Source organism: Delphinapterus leucas, chromosome 8 (genome assembly GCF_059928025.1).
Source record: "Delphinapterus leucas isolate spDelLeu-1000000601 "Yukka" chromosome 8, BTC_Dleu_Yukka2, whole genome shotgun sequence".
Lineage (NCBI taxonomy): Eukaryota > Metazoa > Chordata > Mammalia > Artiodactyla > Monodontidae > Delphinapterus > Delphinapterus leucas.
This window is the reverse complement of record NC_143136.1, coordinates 110,316,594-110,338,697: the sequence shown is the minus strand read 5'-3', so window position 1 is coordinate 110,338,697 and position 22,104 is coordinate 110,316,594. Positions and strand designations below refer to the sequence as shown.

The 22,104-nt window shown below is 38.9% G+C and overlaps 1 protein-coding gene across 8 annotated transcripts in view; it reads left to right on the top strand.

Annotated features, from left to right (window-relative positions):
• Positions 1-22,104, top strand: part of ARHGEF4 (Rho guanine nucleotide exchange factor 4) — a 250,732-nt gene that overhangs the window by 209,296 nt on the left and 19,332 nt on the right. For all 8 annotated transcript variants that reach the window (XM_089916944.1, XM_089916941.1, XM_022590520.3 and 5 more), the window contains one exon: positions 21,962-22,101. In XM_089916944.1, the coding sequence (XP_089773070.1) occupies positions 21,962-22,101 (140 nt within the window). The remainder of the gene's footprint in view (positions 1-21,961; positions 22,102-22,104) is intronic.

Sequence of the window (22,104 nt, the reverse complement as noted above, 5' to 3'; positions counted from 1 at the left end):
CAGTCCAGGGGTCCCCTCTTCCATCCAATGGCACTGTTTATGTTTATTTATACTCCTGGGATAAGCGGGCTATGGGAGTTATGTTCACAGAACTAAGGCTAGTCTTTGGCTTAGGAGAAGAGTATCACAAAGAAAGCTAAAGGCCATTCTGGTTTAACATTAACAACAGGCAAGAACACTTCATTATTACTCCTGTCAGATGTCACTCTCTCATCCCTGATTGAACACTTTAATTTTAATTTTGTAAAACTTTACTGCTTTGGGAAGGGCTTCTTCCTGATGCTGGGACACAGTCAGCCTTCCTGTAGCTTTCCTCTGTTGTTCATTCTTTAAAGTAATTCACACGAAGTTTTCTTTGTCTTAAATGTAACAGCCTTGCAGACATCTGAAAACCATTCCCCTCATCTCCCCTGCCTCCAAGTCTTCCCTTTGCCAGGGTAACTCTCAGTATTTCCTGATGTTCACAGACATGTCATTGTCCTAGCTACCTTCTACTAGACATGCTCTTATTTTTTAGGGTTCCTCTTGGAAGTATGTGGCCAACTACAGGACATAGTATTCCAAGTGTGTTCTGTCAAGCACAGTGGAACCAATACCTCCGTGGATCACCAAGTATTACATCAAAGATATGAGTATCCATCTAAAGAAGTAAGAAAAAGAACAGCAAGTTAAACTCAAAGTTAAGTAGAAAGGAGGAAATACTAAATGTGAGAGAAGAGATTAATTAAATGAAAAGCAAACATATGATAGGGTTAAAAAAAATTGTTCCTTTGCAAAGTCTAATCAGTTTTTTCAAGTCTAAAATTGATAAACCCCTGGCAAGAGTAATGAGAGGGGCTGTTTTAGGTCGTTCCCCAGTGCCATCTGATAGCGGTTTTATATTTTTTCAGTGGGTATAGTTATCTGTGGGAGAGTTTGTCTGATAGAAGTTATTCACTATTACGGGAGCCCTTGAGATAAAATAAGTGTTTAGAGAGAGTGGTTGAGAGAGAGATTTTGACAGTCTCTGCCATGGCAAATTAAGTTTTGCTTGACCTTAAACGCCTTTGTCTAAGTAGAATAATCAAGGATGGGTAAGTCAGAGCAAGTGTTACTGTTGTAAGGAGATGCATGTATTTGCACGTTTGGAATATAATGAAAGGAAGTTAACATCCTTACAGAACCCTATATCTTTCTGCCTTAGATACCAAATTCATGTCTGTGTTTTAAAAGCAGGTCCAGAATGGAAAGTCTTTTTAAGTTAATTTTGGACAGATCTTCAGGTAGAAAAGAAAAAGGACATGGGCAAATCGGTAGAGCAGAGGTGTGTGTGTGTGTGTGTGTGTGTGTGTGTGTGTGTTGGAAACTATACAGACCTGAAGCCATAGGACTCTGCCTCGTGTCTCAATTCTGTTGCCGTTTTCTCTGTCACCTGGTAAAGCTCTCCAGGATGCAGCATTTCTCTCATGTAAAATGAAGACAAATAACATAGTTCCCATGACAGAGGAGTAAATGAAAATATTTGTTGAACGTGAACCTGAAAGATTTAGAATACATTCCCTTGATAGTAAAACAAAATAGTCCTGGCATTTTACAGGAATTCCCTGGTGGGTCCGGTGGTTAGGACTCCATGCTCTCACTGCTGAGCGCCCTGAGGGCCTGCGTTCAATCCCTGGTCGGGGAACTAAAATCCCACAAGCTGCACGGGGCAGCCAAAAGAAAAAACAAAAACAAAAAAACTCCAGGCCTTTTAGCACACCTGGTCTTTTCAGCCCTCTTTATCCCAACTTGAACCCCTTTCCCCTCCCCCAGGTTATTCTAAGTTTCAGCAGTGTGCAAGCCCACGAACAGGACTTGTATGGAAAATATTTTGACTATGGGAGAAAAGAAGCCTTGGGCAAATTTATTTCATCTGTCTGAAAGGATACGTTCATTTGAACAGACAGTGTCAGTGTTGATAGGAGGGATGGTAGCAGACGAGAAACAAAATGCAATTTCTGGAAAGTCTGGATGTTTCCAGCAATATTTCAGGACTTGAGCCCTGAACGTCAGGACCTTAAGCACGTGCCTCTGTATCAACCACTCCGACTAGCACGGCGTGCTGTTAATGCCCACATGGTTACCAGCAGCTTCCGCCCAAACTGATTAGTCTTCGGATGATGGGTCAGGAGCCCGTGGGAGCTGCAGTGGGTGGGGGTGGAGAGAGAAAGCGAGGCCAGAGAGGCCACAAACTTTGGGTGCCATGGCGAGGATTCTGACTCTTACTCTGAATTAAATGGCAGGCTTTGCAGGTTTTAGGCAGAGGAGTGATGTGATCTGATTGCATTTTACCAAGGGCCACTCTGGCTGTTGTGTAGAGGAGGACAAAGGCTCAAACGGAGACTGGCTGGGAGGCTCTTGGGTCACTCCATGGAGGAGGGGGCAGTTGAGGCGACCTGCACCAGGGGTCACTGGTGGAAGGATGAGAAGTGGCTGGGTTCTGAATAACAAAATGAACCCAGAGCTGTTAGATTAGGATATGAGTTGTGAGAGAAGGAGAGGAGTCCAGGAGAGCTCCAAGATTTTTCTTTATTGAAGTATAGTTGATTTACAATGTTGTGTTAGTTTCAGGTGTACAGCAAAGTGATTGAGTTTCATATATATATATATATTCTTTTTCATGTCCTTTTCCATTATACGTTATTATAAGATATTTAATATAGTTCCCTGTCCTTGTTGTTTATCTATAATCCCAAACTTCTCATTTATCACTCCCCAACCCCTTTCCCCTTTGGCAACCATAAGTTTGTTTTCTATGTCTGTGAGTCTGTTTCTGTTTTGTAAATAAGTTCATTTGTGTCATTTTTTAGATTCCACATATAAGTGATATCATATGATATTTGTCTTTCTCTTTCTGACTTACTTCACTCAGTATAATAATCTCTAGGTCCATCCACGTTGTGGCAGGTGGCATTATTTCATTCTTTTTTATGGTTGAGTAATATTCCATTGCATATATGTACACATCTTATTTATCCATCCATCTGTGGATGGACACTTAGGTTTCTTCCATGTCTTGGCTATTGTAAATAGTGCTACTATAAATATTGGTGTGCATGTATCTTTTCAAATTAGAGTTTTCGTCTTTCCCAGATATATGCCAAGGAGTGAGATTGCTGGATCATATGGTAACTCTAATTTTAGTTTTGTAAGGAACCTCCATACTATTCTCCATAGTGGCTGCACCAATTTACATTCCCAGCAACAGTGCAAGAGGGTTCCCTTTTCTCCACAACCTCTCCAGCATTTATTACTTGTTGACTTTTTATGATGGCCATTCTGATTGGTGTGAGGTGACACCTCACTGTAGTTTTGATTTGCATTTCTCTAATAATTAGAGATGTTGACCATCTTTTCATGTGCCTGTCAGCCATCTGGTTGTCTTCTTTAGAAAAATGTCTATTTAGGTCTTCTGCCCATTTTTTTTTTTTTTTGGATTGGGTTGTTTGGTTTTTTGTTATTGAGTTGTATGAGCTGTTTGTATATTTTGGAAATTAATCCCTTGTCAGTCACATCATTTGCAAATATTTTTTCCCATTCCGTAGGTTGCCTTTTTGTTTTGTCTACAGTTTCCTTTGCTGAGCAGAAGCTTATAAATTTGATTAGGTCCCATTTGTTTATTTTTTCTTTTATTTCTTTTGCCTTGGGAGACTGATCTTAAAAAACATTGCTACAATTTATGTCATAGAATGTTTTGCCTATGTTCTCTTCTGGGAGTTTTATGGTGTCATGTCTTATATTTAAGTCTTTAAGGCATTTAGAGTTTATTTTTGTGTATGGTGTAACAGAGTGTCCTAACTTCATTGATTTATATGCAGCTGTCCAGCTTTCCCAATACCACTTGCCAAAGAGACTGTCTTTTCTCCATGGTATGTGGCTGCCTCCTTTGTCAAAGATTAATTTACCGTAGGTGTGTGGGTTTATTTCTGGGTTTCCTATTCTGCTTCGTTGATCAGTGTTTCTGTTTTGTGCTAATACCATTGGCACATCAATATTGCTGCTTTGATTACTGTAGCTTTGTTGTATTGTCTGAAGTCTGGGAGGGTTATGCCTCTAGTTTGTTCTTTTTCCTCAGGATTGCTTTGGCAATTCTGGATCTTTCGTGGTTCCATGTAAATTTGAGGATTATTTGTTCTAGTTATTTGAAAAATGTCATGGGTAATTTGATAGGGATCACATTAAACCTATAGATTACTTTGGGTATTATGGCCATTTTAACAATATTAATTCTTCTAATCCAAGAGCATGGAATATCTTTACATTTCTTTGAATCATCTTCAGTTTCCTTTATCAATGTTTTATAGTTCTCAGCATATGTCTTTCACCTTCTTAGTCATGTGTATCCCTAAGTAATTTTCATATGATTTTAAAAGTGATTGTTTTTTTACCTTCCATTTCTGATATTTCATTGTTAGTGTAGAGAAATGCAACAGATTTCTGTATGTTAATCTTGTATCCTGCTACCTTGCTGAATTCATTTATCAGTTCTAGTAGTTTTTGTGTGTAGTCTTTAGGGTTTTCATATATAGTATCATGTCATCTGCATATAATGACAATTTTACCTCTTCCCTTCCAAGTTATATCACTTTTATTTCTTTTTCTTATCTGATTGCTATGGCTACAACTTCCAATACTATGTTCAATAGAAGTGGTGAGAGTGGGTATCCTTGTCTTGTTCCAGATTTTAGTGGGAAAGCTTTCAGCTTTTCACCATTGAGTATTATGTTGGCTGTGGGTTTGTCATAAATAGTTTTATTATGCTGAGATATGTTCCCTCTATGCCCACTTTGGTGAGAGTTTTTATCATGAATGGATGCTGAGTTTTATCACATGATTTTTCTGCATCTATTGAGATGATCCTGTGGTTTTTGTCTTTTCTTCTGTTGATTTGGTGTATCACACTGATAGATTTGCATCTGTTGAACCACCATTGTGACCATGGAATGAATCCAACTTTATCATCATGTATGGTCCTTTTCATGCGATGTTGGATTTGGTTTGCTACAATTTTGTTGAGGATTTTTGCAGCTATATTCATAAAAACTATTGGCCTGTAATTTTCTTTTTTGTTAGTGTCTTTGTCTGGTTTTGGTATCAGGGTGATAGTGGCTTCATAGAATGACTTTGGGAGTGTTCCCTCCTCTTCAGTCTTTTGGAAGAATTTGAGAAGGATCTGTATAAGTTCTTCTTTATATGTTTAGTAGAATTCCACTGTGAATCCATAAGGTGCTGGACTTTTGTTTACATGGAGTTTTTTTTTAAATTACAGATTCTATTTCACTTCTAGTGATTGGTCTGTTCAAATCAACTATTTCTTCTTTTTTTGATAATTTTATTTATTTATTTATGGCTGTGTTGGGTCTTCATTGCTGTGTGCAGCTTCCTCTAGTTGCAGCGAGTGGGGGCTACTCTTCGTTGCAGTGTGCAAGCTTCTCATTGTGGTGGCTTCTCTTGTTGCGGAGCATGGGCTCTAGGCATGCAGGCTTCAGTAGTTGTGGCTCATGGGCTGTAGAGCGCAAGTTCAGTAGTTGTGGCACATGGGCTCAGTTGCTCCGCAGCATGTGGGATCTTCCCAGACCAGGGCTCAAACCCATGTCCCCTGCATTGGCAGGCAGATTCTTAACCACTGCACCACCAGGAAAGCCCAAATCATCTCTTTCTTCTTGATTCAGTTTTCATGGGCTATATGTTTCTAGAAACTTGACCATTTCATCTAGGTTGTCCAATTTGTTGGCATATAATTGTTCATAGTATTCTCTTGTGGTTTTTTTGTACTTCTGCAGTGTCCCTTGTTATTTCTCTTCTTTCATTTATTATTTTGTTTATTTGGGTACTCTCTCTTTCCTTCTTGGTGAGCCTGGCCAGAGGTTTGTCAATTTTGTTTATCCTTTCAAAAACCCAACTCTTGGTTTTATTGATTTTTTTTCTATTTTTTTAAATTCCTGTTTTATTTATTTCCTCTCTGATCTTTCTTATTTCCTTCCTTCTGCTGACTTTAGGTTTTGTTTGTTCTTCTTTTTCTAATTCTTTTAGGTGGTATGTTAGGTTGTTTACTTTAGATTTTTGTTGTTTTTTGAGGAAAGCCTGTATCACTATGAAATTCCCTCTTAGGACTGCTTTTGCTGCATCCCATAGATTTTGTGTGATTGTGTTTTCATTGTCATTTGTCTCAAGGTATTTTTTAATTTCCTCTTTGATTTCATCATTGAGCCATTGATTTTTAAGCATGTTATTTAGTCTCCATGTGATTATTTTTTTCTCATTTTTCTTTTTGTGGTTGATTTCTAGTTTCATGCCATGGTGGTCAGAAAAGATCCTTGAAATAATTTCTGTCCTCTTAAATTTGTTGAGGCTTGTTTTGTGTTCTAGTATGTGGTCTATCCTAGAGAATGTTCCATGTGTGCTTAAAAAGAATGTGTATTCTGGTGGGGCTTTCTTTTGGGGGGGTGGGGAATGTAGTGTCCTGAAGATATTAATTAAGTCTAACTGTTCTGTTGTGTCATTTGGGGTCTCTGTTTCTTATTGATTTTCTGTCTGGAAGATCTGTCCATTGATGTCAGTGGGGTGTTAAAATCTCCTACTATTACTGTATTCCCATCAATTTCTTCCCTTATGTCTGTTAGTATTTGTTTTATGTATTCAGGTACTCCTATATTGGGTGCATATATTTATTTTTTGTTGAACTACAGTTGATTTACAGTATCATGTTAGTTTCTGGTGTACGGAAAAGTGATTCAGTTGTATATATATATATTTTTTTCATAATCTTTTTCATATTCTTTTCCATTATAGTTTATTAAAAGATACTGAATATCTGTGCTATACAGTAGGACCTTGTTTTTTTAATCTATTTTATGTATAGTAGTTTGTATCTGCTAATCCCAAATTCCTAATTTGTCCCTCCCCCCTTTCCCTTTTGGTACCATGTTTGTTTTCTATGTCTGTGAGTCTGTTTCTGTTTTGTAAATAAGTTCATTTGTATCACTTATATTGGGTGCATATGTGTTGAGTGTAATATCCTTTTCATGTGTTGATTCTTTTGTCATTATATAGTGTCCTTCTTTATCTTTCTTTATGGCCTTTATTTTAAAGTCTATTTTGTCTGATATGAGTATTGCTACTGCCACTTTCTTATCATTTCCATTAGCATGAAATATCTTTTTCCATTCCCTCACTTTAAATCTATGTGTGTCCTTCACCCTAAAGTGGGTTTCTTATAGGCAGCATATTGTAGGTTCTTATTTTATTATCCAGTTTGCCTCTCTATGTCTTTTGATCGGACGGAACATTTGGTCCATTGACATTTAAGGTAATTTTTGGTAAGTATGATTTTATTGAGATTTTAAACCTTGTTTTCCAGTTGATTTTGTGTTTCTTCTTTGTTCCTTTCTTTATTTTTCCTTTTGTGGTTTGATAGTTTTCTATCGTAGCATGCTTGAGTTTGAGCAACTGAAAGAGCACGGTTGTGGACTGTTGAGATACGGATGCCTGTGAGCCGAGCAGGTGTGGGTGGATGGGCAGTTCTGCTTAGGTCATATGAGCTTTGAGATGCCTGTCAGGCCTCTAGGCAGAAGAGCAAGCAGGTGGTTGGAACTGTGAGCCGGGAGTTGAAGAGAAATCTCCAAGCTGGAGAATTCAAGTGAGTTTTCAGCACCAGGACCAAAGCCACCTGAGGCAAGGCCCAGCCTCCTGGGGAAGGGCAGGTGCCGCTTTGTGCCGCACTGCCTAACCAAGCAGGATGCCAGCTCTAGAGCACATCTTCAACCACTTAAGGCAAGCCATTACAATGACTGCAGCACCAAAATGTCCAAATACCCAAATGTGAACCCAGAGGGGTTGTGGCCAACCGCAGATAGCTCACACTGACAGTTACACAGCCATAGGCTTCAGAGCACAGAGTGGGGAATGCCTTCTGTTATGAAATCACATATTCATAGTGCATGAATCAAGACATATTGCAAGAACATTCTGCAGTTGATTCTATGGACAGAACAGAAGAAATGAAGTCTACCAATGTTTCATTTACATGTAGAATATGAGAGGCTTATATACATACTACATCTTCAAGATCCAGGAAAAACTATTCCGACTCAAAAAACCATAAACACTGTGAAAGGAATTACCTTAGCAATTACTTGGGACTTATGACAAATACAGTATCTTCAAATATTAAATGCTAAAATTGAAGAATTTTTGCTCTTCTGAAGGAAGGAGCATAAGACACTCACAGCAGCATTTATGGAGAAATGATCACGAAGATTAGTGTAAACCACAAATTCCCTCAGGTCTTTCCAGTCTCGCAATATATTTATCTATATTTGTTATTTAAAAGGTGCCAGGGACTTCTTTGGTGGTCCAGTGGTTAAGAATCTGCCTTCCAATGTAGGGGACACAGGTATGACCCCTGATTGGGGAACTAAGATCCCACATGCCACAGGGCAACAAGCCTGCACACCGCAACTACTGAGCCCACACGTTCTGGAGACTGTGCACCACAACTAGAGAGCTCACACGCCACAGCTACTGAGCCCGTGCACTCTGGAGCCTGCGTGCCACAACTAGAGAGCCCACGCACCACAACTACTGAGCCTATGTGCTCTGGAGCCCGCATGCCACAACCAAAGAGAAGCCCCTGTGCCACAATGAAAGATCCCATGTGCTGCAACTAAGACCCAACACAGCCAAATAAATAAATAAAATTTTTAAAAAAGGTGTGACTACATATTAGGCAGGATTTTTTAAATAACAGGCTAAAGAAAGGCTGCATGAACATTGGATCTAAGCTGAAGAGAAGTTCAGATCTTCCAAGCAGAAAGGTCAAGAAGAATGAGGTTAGTTGTAAAGACCAGCTAACATTTAGGGTTCCACTGTGCATGTGAAGATGTAACAACATTTGAAAAGTTACTTAACTTGAAACTGGTGTTGGCAAGCTCAACCTGCATAAAATAAACATTAAAGCTTCACGTGCTTACCTCATTTAAGGACAACCTCACAATAAGGCAAAGACAATTTTAATTTTATTTTATTGTGGTTAAGAACATTTAACATGAGATATACCCTCTTAACAAAATTTTAAGTGTATATTACATTATTTTTGACTATAGATACAATGCTGTACACAGATCTCTAGAGTTTACTCATCTTGCTTAACTGGAACTTTATGCCCATTTTTTAGTAACTCCCATTTGCCCCTCCTCCTGGTCACTGGCAGCTACATTCCACTCTTTGATTCTATGAGTTGATTTTAGATACCTCTTATGAGTGGAATTATGCAGTATTTGTCTTTCTGTGAGTGACTTATTTCACTTAGCATAATGACCTCAAGTCGCACCCATGCTGTTACATATTGCAAAATTTCATTCTTTTTTAAGATTGAATAGTATTTCATTGTATGTATATACCACATTTTCTTTATTCATTCATCTGCTGCTGGACATTTAAGTTGTTTTCACATCTTGGCTATTGTGAACAGTGCTGTTATGAACATGGGAATGCTAATACCTTTTTGAGATCCTGATTTCAATTCTTTTGGACAAATATTCAGAAGTGGGGTTGCCAGATCATAGGGTAGTTCTATTTTCAATTTTTTGAGGACTCTCCATCCTGTTTTCCATAGCAGCTACAGCATTTTGCATTCCCACCAAGAGTGTGCAAGAGTTTCAATTTCTCCACATCCTCTCCTCTCATCCTCTTTTGGGTTTGTTTGTTTTTTTGTTTTATTATAGCCACCCTGACAGGTGTGAGGTACTATCTCATTGTGGTTTTGATTTGCATTTCCCTGATGATTAGAGACTTTGAGCATTTTCTTCATATACCTGTTGGCCATTTGTACGTCTTTTTTTGAAAAATACCTATTTAAGTCCTTAGCCAATTTTTTAATTGAGTTATTAGGGTTTTTGGCATTGAGTTGTAGGAGTTCCTTATATATTTTGGAGATTAACCCCTTATCAGATATGTGGTCTGCAAATATTTTCTCCCATTCTATAGATTACCTTTTCACCCTGTTGATTGTTTCTTTTCTGTGCAAAATCTTTTTAGTTTGATGTAGTCCCACATGTTTATTTTTGGTTTTGTTGCCTGTTCTTTTGGTGTCATATCCATGAAATCATTGCCAAGACAAATATCATGAAGCTTTTCCCCTATGTTTTCTTCTAGGAGTTTTAAAGTTTCAGGTCTTACATTTAAGACATTTTGAGTTGATTTTTGTTTTAAGGTATAACATAAATGTCCAATTTCATTCTTCGTTTTTATGTGGATATCTAGTTTTCCCAATACCATTTATTGAGGAGACTGCCTTTCCCCCATTGTATATTCTTGGCTGCTTTGTTGTAAGTTAACTGATCATATACGTGTGGGTTTATTTCTGGGTTCTCTATTCTGTTCCATTGGTCTATATGTCTGTCTTTATGCCAGTACTGTATTGTTTGAATAACTTCATAATATATTTAAATCAGGATGTCTGTCCTTTCTCAGGACTGATTTGGCTATTTGTGGTCTTTTGTGCTTCCATATGAATTGCAGAGTTGTTTTTTTTATTTCTGTAAAACAAAATGCCTTATGGATTTTGATAGAGATTGCATTGAATCTGTAGATCACTTTGGGTAGGATGGATATTTCAATAATATTAAATCTTCCAATCCATGAACACAAGATATCTTTCCATTTGTGTCTTCTTTTATTTCTCTCTTCAATATTTTGCAGTTTTCTGTAGGCAAGTCTTTTACCTCCTTAGTTAAGCTTATTCCTAAGTATTTTATTCTTTTTTGGTGCTATTGTAAATGTGATTGCTTTCCTAATTTCCTTTTCAGAAAGTCTTTGTTAGAGTATCGAAACACAACTGATTTTTGTACATTGATTTCATATCCTGAAATTTTACCGAATTCATTTATTACTTCTAACAGTTTTCTTATGGAATATTCAGAGTTTTCTGTATATGAGATCATGTCATTTGCAAACAGGGACAATTTTACTTCCTTCCCAATTTGGACATCTTTTATTCCCCTTATTGCTTTGGTTGGGATTTCCAGTACTGTGCTCAATAGAAGTAGTGGGAGTGGGCATCCTTGTCTTGTTCCTGATCTTAGAGGAAAAGCTTTCAGTTTTTCACCATTGAGTATGATGTTAGCTGTGGAATTTTCATACATGACCTTTATTATGTTGTGGTACTTTCCTTTTATTACTTGTTTGTTGAGATTTTTTAATCATGAAAAGGATGTTGAATTTTGTCAAAAACTTTTTCTTCATCTATTGAGATGATCATGTGATTTTCATCCTTTATTCTGTTAATGTGTTATTTCAATATTAATTGATTCTCACACGTTGAATCATCTTTGCATCCCAGGGATAAATCCTACTTGGTCATGGTGTGTGATCCTTTTAATGTGTTGTATTTTGTTGAGGATTTTTGCATCAATGTTCATCAGGGATATTGGTCTGTAGTTTTCTTGTCAGAAAAAGTTGTCTTTGTCTGGTTTTGGTATCAGGAGAGTTATGGACTCATAAAGTGAGATTGGAAGTGTTCCTTCTTCAGCTTTTTGGAAGAGTTTGAGAAGGGTTGGCATTAATTCTTTAAATGTTTGGGCAGAGACATCTTTTAGATACATAAGATTGTCCTGTTGCATTTAACTTAAGCAGCTTACACACTAAAAGTAGGAAACTGTATCATTTTTAAAAAAGCTTTTAAAAGCTTAATTTGTTAAAAATAACTGCTCAGCTAAATCTACCATGAAAAATCATGATGTTTAATTTTTTGCAGTGAAAATTATTATTAAAGTAATGCATGGTATGATTTTATTGCCTTGCACAGTACTGAGGTGAAAATGAATTTTTTCATTAAAGTATTATGTGACATAATTTCATTATATTATATTGTATTGATTTACCAAAACTTGTAATTTGGTAAAAACATTGCCTTCTTTGGATTTGTATTACAAAAGTCTATGATCTAGAATATTATATTGTGGGCTCATTATGTTAAATTAAAAAATCAAAGTTATTACCTAAATTTTCCCCTTCACATTTGTCTAACATAAAAGAGCCATGTATCAAAAATCATGTTTCACTTACTGCTAAGCATGGCATGACATATTTTTAATGTAATTGCTTTCTGAAGTATTGATAATTATAACCAGAAAGCATCTTTTATACATGAAGGCCTACTTGACTGATTTCCCTGGAACTTAATTCTTTGTTTCTTTTTTTTTTTTCTTTTTCCTATTTTTTGGCCACGCCGTGCAGCATGTGGAATCTTAGTTCCCTGACCAGGGATCGAACCCATGCCTCCTGCAGTGGAAGCACGGTGTTTTAACTACTGGACCACCAGGGAGGTCCCTAATTCTTTGAATAATAGGGAACCATGGCAGCAAACAGCCACATGCAGCACATGTTTCCCCGTGGCCTTCTCTCTCATGGGAGAGAAGGCCATGGGGAAACAAGCAGCTGTGTGCTCATGGAGGCCGGACAGTTTGGAGGCTCTAGAGAGGTGCAGGGAAGAGTGTGGCATTTGGGCAAGTTTTAATCCTGCCTCTGCTGCTGGCTGCCTGTGAGACCTTAGCAAGTGTCTTAACCTCTGTGAGCCCCACGTCTTTATCTGTGTAATGTGTCTAATAATACCTATTTCACAAGTAGGCTTGAATCTGATATGTTAGTAGGTGGTACACTGTAAATTCCCAGTAAAAGTTATTTTACTCTCAGCAGTAAGAGAACAGGGAGGCTGGGGAGGACGAAAGAAGGTCAGAGTCTTTCCTGTGAGAAAACCCTGAGTAAGCCTTGAGGTGCAGAGGGGATTCAGATTTGGTGCTATAGATGTCGTGAAGTTTTATTTGTTGAATGAAAAAGCATTCAGAAGCACACAAAAGCAAGGCTTCGTGCGACCTAAATCAAAAATCTTGAGCTGAGGAGATTACTAAATGTGATATGGGATCCTGGAACAGAAAGGATATTAGGGAAAAACTGAGAAACGTATGGACTTTAATTAATAATAATAATGTATCAATATTGGTCCATTAATTCTGAGTAATGTACCCTGTCAATGTAAGATCTTAATAAGAGAAACTGGTGAGGGGTGTATGGGAATTCTTTGTACTGTCTGCCCAATTATTCTATAAATCTAAAACAGTTCTAAAAAGTAAAGTCTAGGGAATTCCCTGGAGGTCCAGTGGTTAGGATTCCATGCTTCCACTGCAGGGGGCCCGGGTTCGATCCCTGGTTGGGGAACTAAGATCCCGAGTGCCTCTGGGCCAAAAAAAAAAAAAGTGAAAAAAATAAAAAGTAAAGTCTATTAAAACAACAACAACAGTAACAACTTTTTTTGTTTAACCTGAAAGCTGGACAGGATTTAGAGTGGAAGGCAGACGACAACAGCTGAGCAGGGGCAGCAGAGCAGACAAGGGCACATGAGGAGAGAGCAGTCGCGTGGGGAGGACAGCCTGGCATGGGGGCGCCTGGGGGCCCACTCCCTCTCCACCCTGGGCCATCGCTGCTGCTCCCAGGCCAGAATGTCAGCGCAGTGCGAGAAGCGGCTCTTGTGTCTGGTCCAGCTGGGAGGCGGTGCCTGGGCTGCCTGCTCCCCCAGCAGCAAACACAGACTGTACCACCCTCGTCTGACTCACCATCAGCAGGAACCCTTCATACAGGAGAGAAGAGAATTTAAACAGACTCAGTCTGGTGAAAACAGCCCAGAGATCTGGGTGATTTGGGGAAAGGAACTTTAGCTCTCTGGGCCCCAGCTTCCCCACCTACAGAATGGGGCACACAGTTTAGCCGCCTTTGTTCGTGTCATTAGGATGTGGTGAGAAGCCCGTGAGGCTGAGGCCTGAGCATTTACTCTGGTGACTCAGCACGGGGCTGCCTAGGACAACACTCCCTGCACCAACTGTCCTTCCTAGGAAGGGCCGTCAGACCTCACCCCTGCTGTCCCTTCCCCCTTCTCTATTCCTGGATCTCTGGGACTCTTCCGTGTCCTTGAACAACATCCCACTTGCGTCTGGGGCCTGATGCTGTCTCCATTACCTGGGACACTCTTCACCCTTCCGCAGTACTCCCCTCCCCCCCAGGTCACCCCCAGCTCAGGGTGGCCAAGACCTCACACCCTTGGGCAGGGGCTCCTGTGCTCGCCGCTTCATCACTGTTTACCCCTATTCCTGCTGGACTCTGATCTCCACGGGAGCAGGGGGGTGTCTGTCTTATTCACACTGTGTCCTCAGAACCCCGTGTGTGACTAGTGGCACAAACACAATAGGCACTGAACACTTTTCAGTGAATCAGAAAGGAACAAACAAGTGCATAGATGTGATAAATGGAAGCCCCTGGCCAGTGGGTGCTGGGGGAGCAGCCAGAGCTGCCGACACCTCCCCAGACACCCCAGCGTTCTGGCATTCCTGTTTCAACTCGAGACTGTATGCCAGGCTCTTTAGAGTTTCCTAAAGGGACCCTGCGGCCACCCCAAAAGACCGCCTGCCCTGACTGTGCTGGGGCAGAATTTCCTGGGAGTTAGCAAATCACTTTGTTAAGGGCTCTTGACTGAGAACAGTGGGTCTCAGGCTTTGAGCTCTGCCACCAGGTCACCTGAAGTCACACAGCCTGCTGGGCCCACCCCGGAGTTTCTGATTCAGCAGGTCTGGGGAGGGGCAAGAAACTGCGTCTCTGACAAGTTCCCAAGGGATACTGCTGGTCTAGGGACCCACTTTGAGAACCACTCTTCTCCAGGGCTCTAGGTCAGCACAGAGTAGACTCCCCTGCGGTATTCTCTCCTCACTGGAAGAACCACTGCTTTTCCTTTTAAGTGGAGACAGAAGATTGTTTGGGTGCTGTTCATCAGAGGTAAAGGGGCCCTTGCCAATCTTTTGTCTAGAATCCAGAATTCTTAGCTGTGTTGCTGTCTAAAAGTTCTAAATTATTAGAATCTCATAATGGATCAGACAGCTGGCTTGTCTTCCTACATAAAAATTAAATATCCAAAATCAAGACTGATTTTGTGTTGACCCGGCCGTGTCATTTATTCACCCGAAGATGCTTGCAGAGCACAGGACCACACCCTTTAATGCTTTCATGTACGTTAACGGCATGTGAACCTTCCAAGGGCCTTGCTTATATGAAAGGAGTTTGAGCGCATCTCGGAGGACAGATGACTAGCTCTGCTCCCTGGCTGTTTGCAGACCAGCACTGGGCCTGGGTGTCCTGACTGCAGTCCTGGGGTGGTCCTCCCACTGCCACCTCCACTCACTCTCCTGTGAACGGTCTCCTACTTCCTTCATTTACGCAAACACCTCCTCTGTCCCAGACCCTGTGCTGGAAGCTAGATATTAGATGATGATAAAAATATTGGCAGACTCATGTTGAAACTTGCTTTCCTTTCCTCCCAGGCTGCAGGTTTGCTAGATAAGCAACCATTTTGTGAGCTGCTGAGACCTCAACTGGGACTGGCTAAGAGAGAGCCAAGAAAAGTAGTAACTCTTACAAAGAATCTGTTTTATTCCCTCAAAGAGATGACTGATTTTTAAATTCTCCTAGAAGAAGGTGTGGCAGAGAGACAGACTCTGTATCTCTTAAGACATATACTATATAGTATTTACAGATTAAATTATAGGATGTCTGGGATTTGCTTTAAAATAATGCAGCACTGAAAGAAATCAAAGATCTAAGTATGGAGAGAGATTCCACAGATTGGAGGACGCAACAGAGTAAAGATGTCAGTTACCTCCAAATCAATACATGGGTTTGACACAATTTCTACCAAAATCCCAGCAAGGTTTTTTTGTAACTATAGACAAGATTATTCTAATGTTTATAGAGAAAGGCAAAGGAACAAGAATAGCTAAAATAGTTCTAAAAAAGAGGAATAAAGAGGAGCCACTCCACCAAATTTCAAGAATTATTATACAACTATAGAAAACAAGATTGTGTGATATTGGAGAAGAACAAACAAGTAAATTAATGGATCAAAATAGAGAATCCAGAAATAGTGCCAAACAAATATAACCGAACAATTTTTAAAACAGCTTTCTTGAGATATAAACCACATACCATACAACTCACCCATGTAAGGTACAAAATGCAAATTGTTTTGTATGTTATTAATTTTAAAAATTGTGATAAAATGTGTTTTAAAATTTGCCATTTTATATGTATAATTCAGTGGCATTATTTTCACAAGGTATGCAACCATCACCACTATATATGGCCAAATTTTTTCATCACTCCCTGTTCCATTAAGCAATAACTCCCTGTTCCCCTCTCCCTACAGCCCCTGGTAACCACTAATCTATTTTCTGTCCCTAAGAATTTGCCTATTCTAGGTACCTTATATAAATGGGATCATACAATATGTGTCCTTTAGTGTCTGGCTCATTTCACTTAGCATAGTATTTTCAAGGTTCATCCATGTTGTAGCATGTATCAGAACATCATTCCTTTTTATGACTGAATAATATTTCATTGTATGTAAATACCACATTTTGTTTTTCCATTTTTCTGTTTGATGGACATTTGGGTTATTTCCACCTTTTGGCTATTATGAGTAATGCTGCCATGAACATTGGTGTACTAATATCTGTTTGAGTCCCTGATTTCAGTTCTTTTGGGTACATACCTAGAAGTGTAATTGCTAGATCATATGGTAATTCTATGTTTTGCTTTTTGAGGACCTGCCAAACTCTTTTCCACAGCAGCTGCCTTGTATATCTTTTCTGAAGAAATGTCTACCCAAGACATTTGCCCGTTTTTTAATGAGTTTTTTGTAGTTGCTGCTGTTCTTGAATTGTAGGAGTTCTTTATATATTTCTAGATATTAGTCCCTTATCGGATATATGATTTGCAAATATTTTCTCCCATTCAGTGGGCTGCCTTCTCATTTTCTTGAAAGTATCCTATGATGCACAAAACTTTAAGATTTTGACGTAGTCCAGTTTAGCTATTTTTTTTTCTTTTGTTGCCTGTGCTTTTGGTGTCATATACAAGAAATAATTTCCACATCCAATGTCATAAAACCTTTCCCCTGTTTTCTTCAAAGAGTCTTACAGTTTTAGCTCTTATGTTTAGGTCTTTGATCCATTCTGAGTTAATTTTTGTATACGGCATTAGGTAAGGACCTAACTTCATTATTTTATGTGTGGATATTCAGTTTCCCAACACTATTTATTGAAAAGACTGTCTTTTCCCCCACTGACTATCTTGGCACCTTTGTCAAAAATCAACTGACCATTTATGTGAGGGTTTACTTCTGGGGTCTCTATTTTATTCTATTAGACCAATAGAATATATGTCTATCCTTGCGCCAGTATCACACTGTTTTGATAACTGTGGCTTTGTAGCAAGTTTTGAAGTCAGGTAATGTGAGCCCTCCAGCTTAGTTTTTTCAAGATAATTTTGAATATTCAGGGTTCCTTGAGATTCCATATGAATTTTAGAATAAGTTTTTCTATTTCTGTAAAAATGCCATTGGGATTTTGATAGGGATTGCATTGACTCTGTAGATTGCTTTGAGTATTATTGTCATCTCAACAATATTAAATCTATTAACCCATGAACATCGGATGTCTTTCCATTTATTTAGGTTTTCTTTTTATATCTTTCAGCAATGTTGGAATTTTCAGTGTACAAATCTTTTGCCTCCTTGGTTAAAGTTATTCCTAAGTATTTTATTATTTTCAATGCTACTGTAATGGAATATAAAATATTTCTGTTTTCAAATTGTTCATTGCAAGTATATAGAAATAAAACTGATTTTTTTGTGTTCATTTATATCCCCCAACTTTGCTGGGTTTATTTATAAACGCTAACAATCTATTGTGGATCTTCAGAGTTTTCTACATATAAGATTGTGTCATCTACAAACAGAAATAATTTTACTTTTTCCTTTCCAAGTTGGATGACTCTTATTTCTTTTTCTTGCCTAATTGGCCAGAACTTCCAATACTGTGTTGAACAGAAGCGGTGAAAGCAGGCATCCTTATCTTTTCCCTAATCTCAAGGAAAAAGCTTTCAGTTTCTCATCATTAAGTATGATGTTAGCTGTGAGTTTTTCATATATGGCCTTTATCATATTGGGGACGTTCCCTTCTATTCCTAGTTTGTGTGTTTTTATCAGGAAATAGTGTCGAATTTTGTCAATGCTCTCTCTGCATCAACTGAGATGATCATGTAGGGTTTTTTCCCTTCATTCTATTACTGTTGTATATTACATTGAATGATTTTCATATGTTGAACCATTCTTGTATTTCAGAAATAAATCCTAATCAGTCAAGATATATAATCCTTTTAATATGCTGTTGAATTCACTTTACTAGTAGTCTACCGGTATACTAATCCTCTGTTTAGAATTTTTGCATGAAAGATATTTGTCTTCAGTTTTCTTTTTTTAATAGTGTTTTGTCTGGCTTTAATGAGTTAGGAAGTATTTCTTCCTCTTCAGTATTTTGGAAGGTGTGAGAAAGATTAATGTTAATTGTTATTTAAATGTTTGGTAGAATTCACTAGTGAAGCCATCAAATCTTGGGCTTTTCTCTGTTGGGAAGTTTGTGATTCAATTTCCCTGGTGATTATAGGTCTATTCAGATTTTCTGTTTCTTCTTGAGTCAGTTTTAGTACATGTGTTTTTCTAAGAATTTACTCATATAATCTAGTTTATCTAATTTGTTGGTGTATAACAGTTCAGTTGTTAGTATTTTCTTATAATTCTTTTCATTTCTGTAAAATTGATAGTAATGTCCCCACTTGGCTAACTGATATTTGACAGAAGTACAGAAGCAATTCAGTAAAGTTTTTTTTTAGAAATAGTGCTGGAACAACTGGACATCCATAGGCAATAAAAATGAACCTTGACCTAAATCTCACATTTTATACAAAAAAACTCAAAATGAATCATAGGTTTAAGTGTAAAAGGTAAAACTATAAAGGTTTTAGAGGAAAAAACATAAATGAAAATCTTTTGGAACTAAGATTTGGTGAAGAGTTCTTAGATGTGACTCCAAAAGCATCACCCATAAAAGGAAAATTTGATAAAGTGAACTTCATCAAAATTTAAAATTTTGCTCTGTGAAATCCTTGTTAAGAGGATGAAAAGATAAGCAACAGACTGAGAGACAATACATGCAAACCACATATCTGACAGAGGACTCATATCTAGAATATATACAGAACTTTCAAATCTCAACATTAAAACAATAAACAATAGAAATAGAAAATAGGCAAAAGACATACCTCACCAGAGAAGATATATGAATGGCAAATAGGCACATGAAAAGATGTTCCACAGCACCTGCCTTTTGGGAAATGCAAATTAAGACCAAGATGCAATATTATTATACACCTATCAGAATGTCTAAAGTATAAAATAGCGACAATACCAGATGCTGGTAAGGATGCTGAGAAACTGAATCTTTCATACATTGTGGTGCGAATGTAAAATGGCACATCCACTCTGGAAAATAGTTTGGCAGTTCCTTAAAAAACTAAACATTCAACTGTCATATGACTCAGCAGTTGCACTCCTGGGCAATCACATTTATCCCAGAGAAATGAAAACTTATGTCCACCCAAAAAACTGTACATAAAAGTTCCTCGTAGCTTTATTTGTAACAGCCTAAAATTGGAAACCACCCGGATGTCTTTCAATGGGTGAATGTTTAAAAAAATGTGCACATTTATTACATGGAATAACTACTAAGCAATAAAAAGGAATGAAGTAAAAATACAAGCAACCACTTGGATGGATCTCAAGGGCATTTGCCTGAGTGAAAAAAGTCAACCTCAAAAGCTTACATACTGATTGCCTTGGAGGTTACACAAATCTACACAGGTGACAAAATGACATAGAACCATTTACATGTCTTGTACCAAGGGCAGTTTCCTGGAGTCATATGAAATGTAATCATTGGGGAAAACTAGGTGAAGGGGACACAGGACCTCTCTGCAGTAGAGTCAGAACACCCTATACTGTATAGTTATTTCAAAATAAAAAGATTTTTTAATGCCTTAGAGGGAAAAGGTATGACAGACAACTTTCAATAGACTATAGTCTGTTTTAGATATGTGCTATGGTTACACTTTTTTAGAAAAGAGTCCTCATCTTGGGACTTCCCTGGTGGCGCAGTGGTTAAAGAATCCGCCTGCCAATGCAGGGGACACGGGTTTAATCCCTGGTCCAGGAAGATCGCACATGCTGCGGAACAACTTATCCTGTGCGCCACAACTACTGAGCCTGCGCTCTAGAGCCCGCGAGCCACAACTACTGAAGCTCGTGCACCTAGAGCCTGTGCTCTGCAACAAGAGAAGTCACTGCAATGAGAAGACCACGCACTGCAATGAAGAGTAGCCCCTGCTCGCTGCAACTAGAGAAAGCCCGCGCACAGCAACGAAGACCCAAACAACGCAGCCAAAGTAAAATTAAAAAAAATTTTTTTTAAAGAGACAAGACATGCCACAAACAGGGAGATTATACTTGTGGCACAGATGGGTATCCAGAATAGAGGGGGAAAGTGTATGTATATAAACTATACATACATAGAAATATATTTTTACATTAATGATTATATTAAAAATAAACACTCAATAGACACTTCACATTAAAGGAAATACAGATAATCCATAAACATAGAATATAAGATGTTCAACACATTAGTAAGCAGGAATTTTAAATTAAAACTACACTAAGATCCCATTTCATACCTATCGGCCTGTCAAAAAATGAAACTGACAATGCCCATCCCAAGAGTTGGGAGAATGTAGAGCTGGAAACATGCCTACACACTCTCTGAAGTCTAAGTTGATAGGATAGCTTAGGGGACAGTTTGGCATACCCAGGACCCAGGGATGCCATACCTAGGTGTCTATACCCAGGAGCGTGAATTCACTCCACGGGTAATGGTTTCATCCAAGAGGGTGAAAATCTTAGCTATTACAATGGTTTGTGATCCTCCAAAGAGCAACAGGACTTTAAAATACATAGTATATTCGTGGTATTAACATTTCATTGGGGTCAATAGGAAAACAATGTATAAAAGGCTCTTTGGGCGGGGGTAATAATGAAAAAGAGGTTGGGAAACTCTGGGAGAAAGTCTGCGACCTATGCCCAGGCGGTACGTGGATGTGTCTGCAGCACCATCATTTGTACCAGCAACAGCACGGGAAACACCCGATGTTCTGCAGCAGTGCAGTGCCCCTGCAAAGCTGCAAATACTCACAAAATGCAAGACTGTGCGTCAGGGAGACTGAATCATCACAACTACATGAGCTGTTGAGTAAAAAAGCCAGTCAGAGAAGAAAAGTTACTGGATGGTTCCATTTATATGAGGTCAAACCATGCAAAACTCAACAGAAATAAATGCTAAAACAAAGATAGCCTGTATAATTCATAGAAAGCTTGAAATATTGGATATCTCTAAAGGAAAGAGAGGGGCATGGGATTGGAGTAGGATATACAGGAGGTTGAATTCTAAGATTCTGGAATTTTCTAAAACATGATGATAAGTGCCACAGGTGTTCATTTTATTAATTTTCAAACAATATTTGCATGTATATACTGTATATTTCTTTGGAGATATATACATATATGTTTAATAAGAAGTCGTTAGCATTTTTAAGGGCCTTATGCCATGTATGAGGTATGGTAAAGTATACTATGTATACCTGACACACTGGTAAGTGGTTTTGAATTGAATTCAACGGGAGGGGACTCGAGTGTCATGTCACGGCACATAGTTGTGCGTCCTTGTTTACGGAGCTGGTGGGGACCAAATGGTAGGTGATTCACAGTGATGTGTGAAAGTCGACCAGTGCACTCTTTCAACCAGACTGTGTTTTTGCAGCAAGAATGGTGTGAGAACCTGGCTCCCAGACCCTCTCCCTCCTCTTACAGAAGGAGCGTTTATCCCGGAAAGGCTCGTCTCCTTCTCCGCGTGTCCCCTCCCTCGCTCTCCTTTAGCAGTTGCTCTCTCTGTCCTTCCAGCCCTCCCTGATGGAGCTCTGGACACGGCGCTCCGTGCGGACGAGGCAGGCAGTGAGGAGGACCTGTACGAGGACGTGCACAGCTCCAGCCACCACTACAGCCACCCTGGAGGGGGCGGCGAGCAGCTGGCCATCAACGAGGTA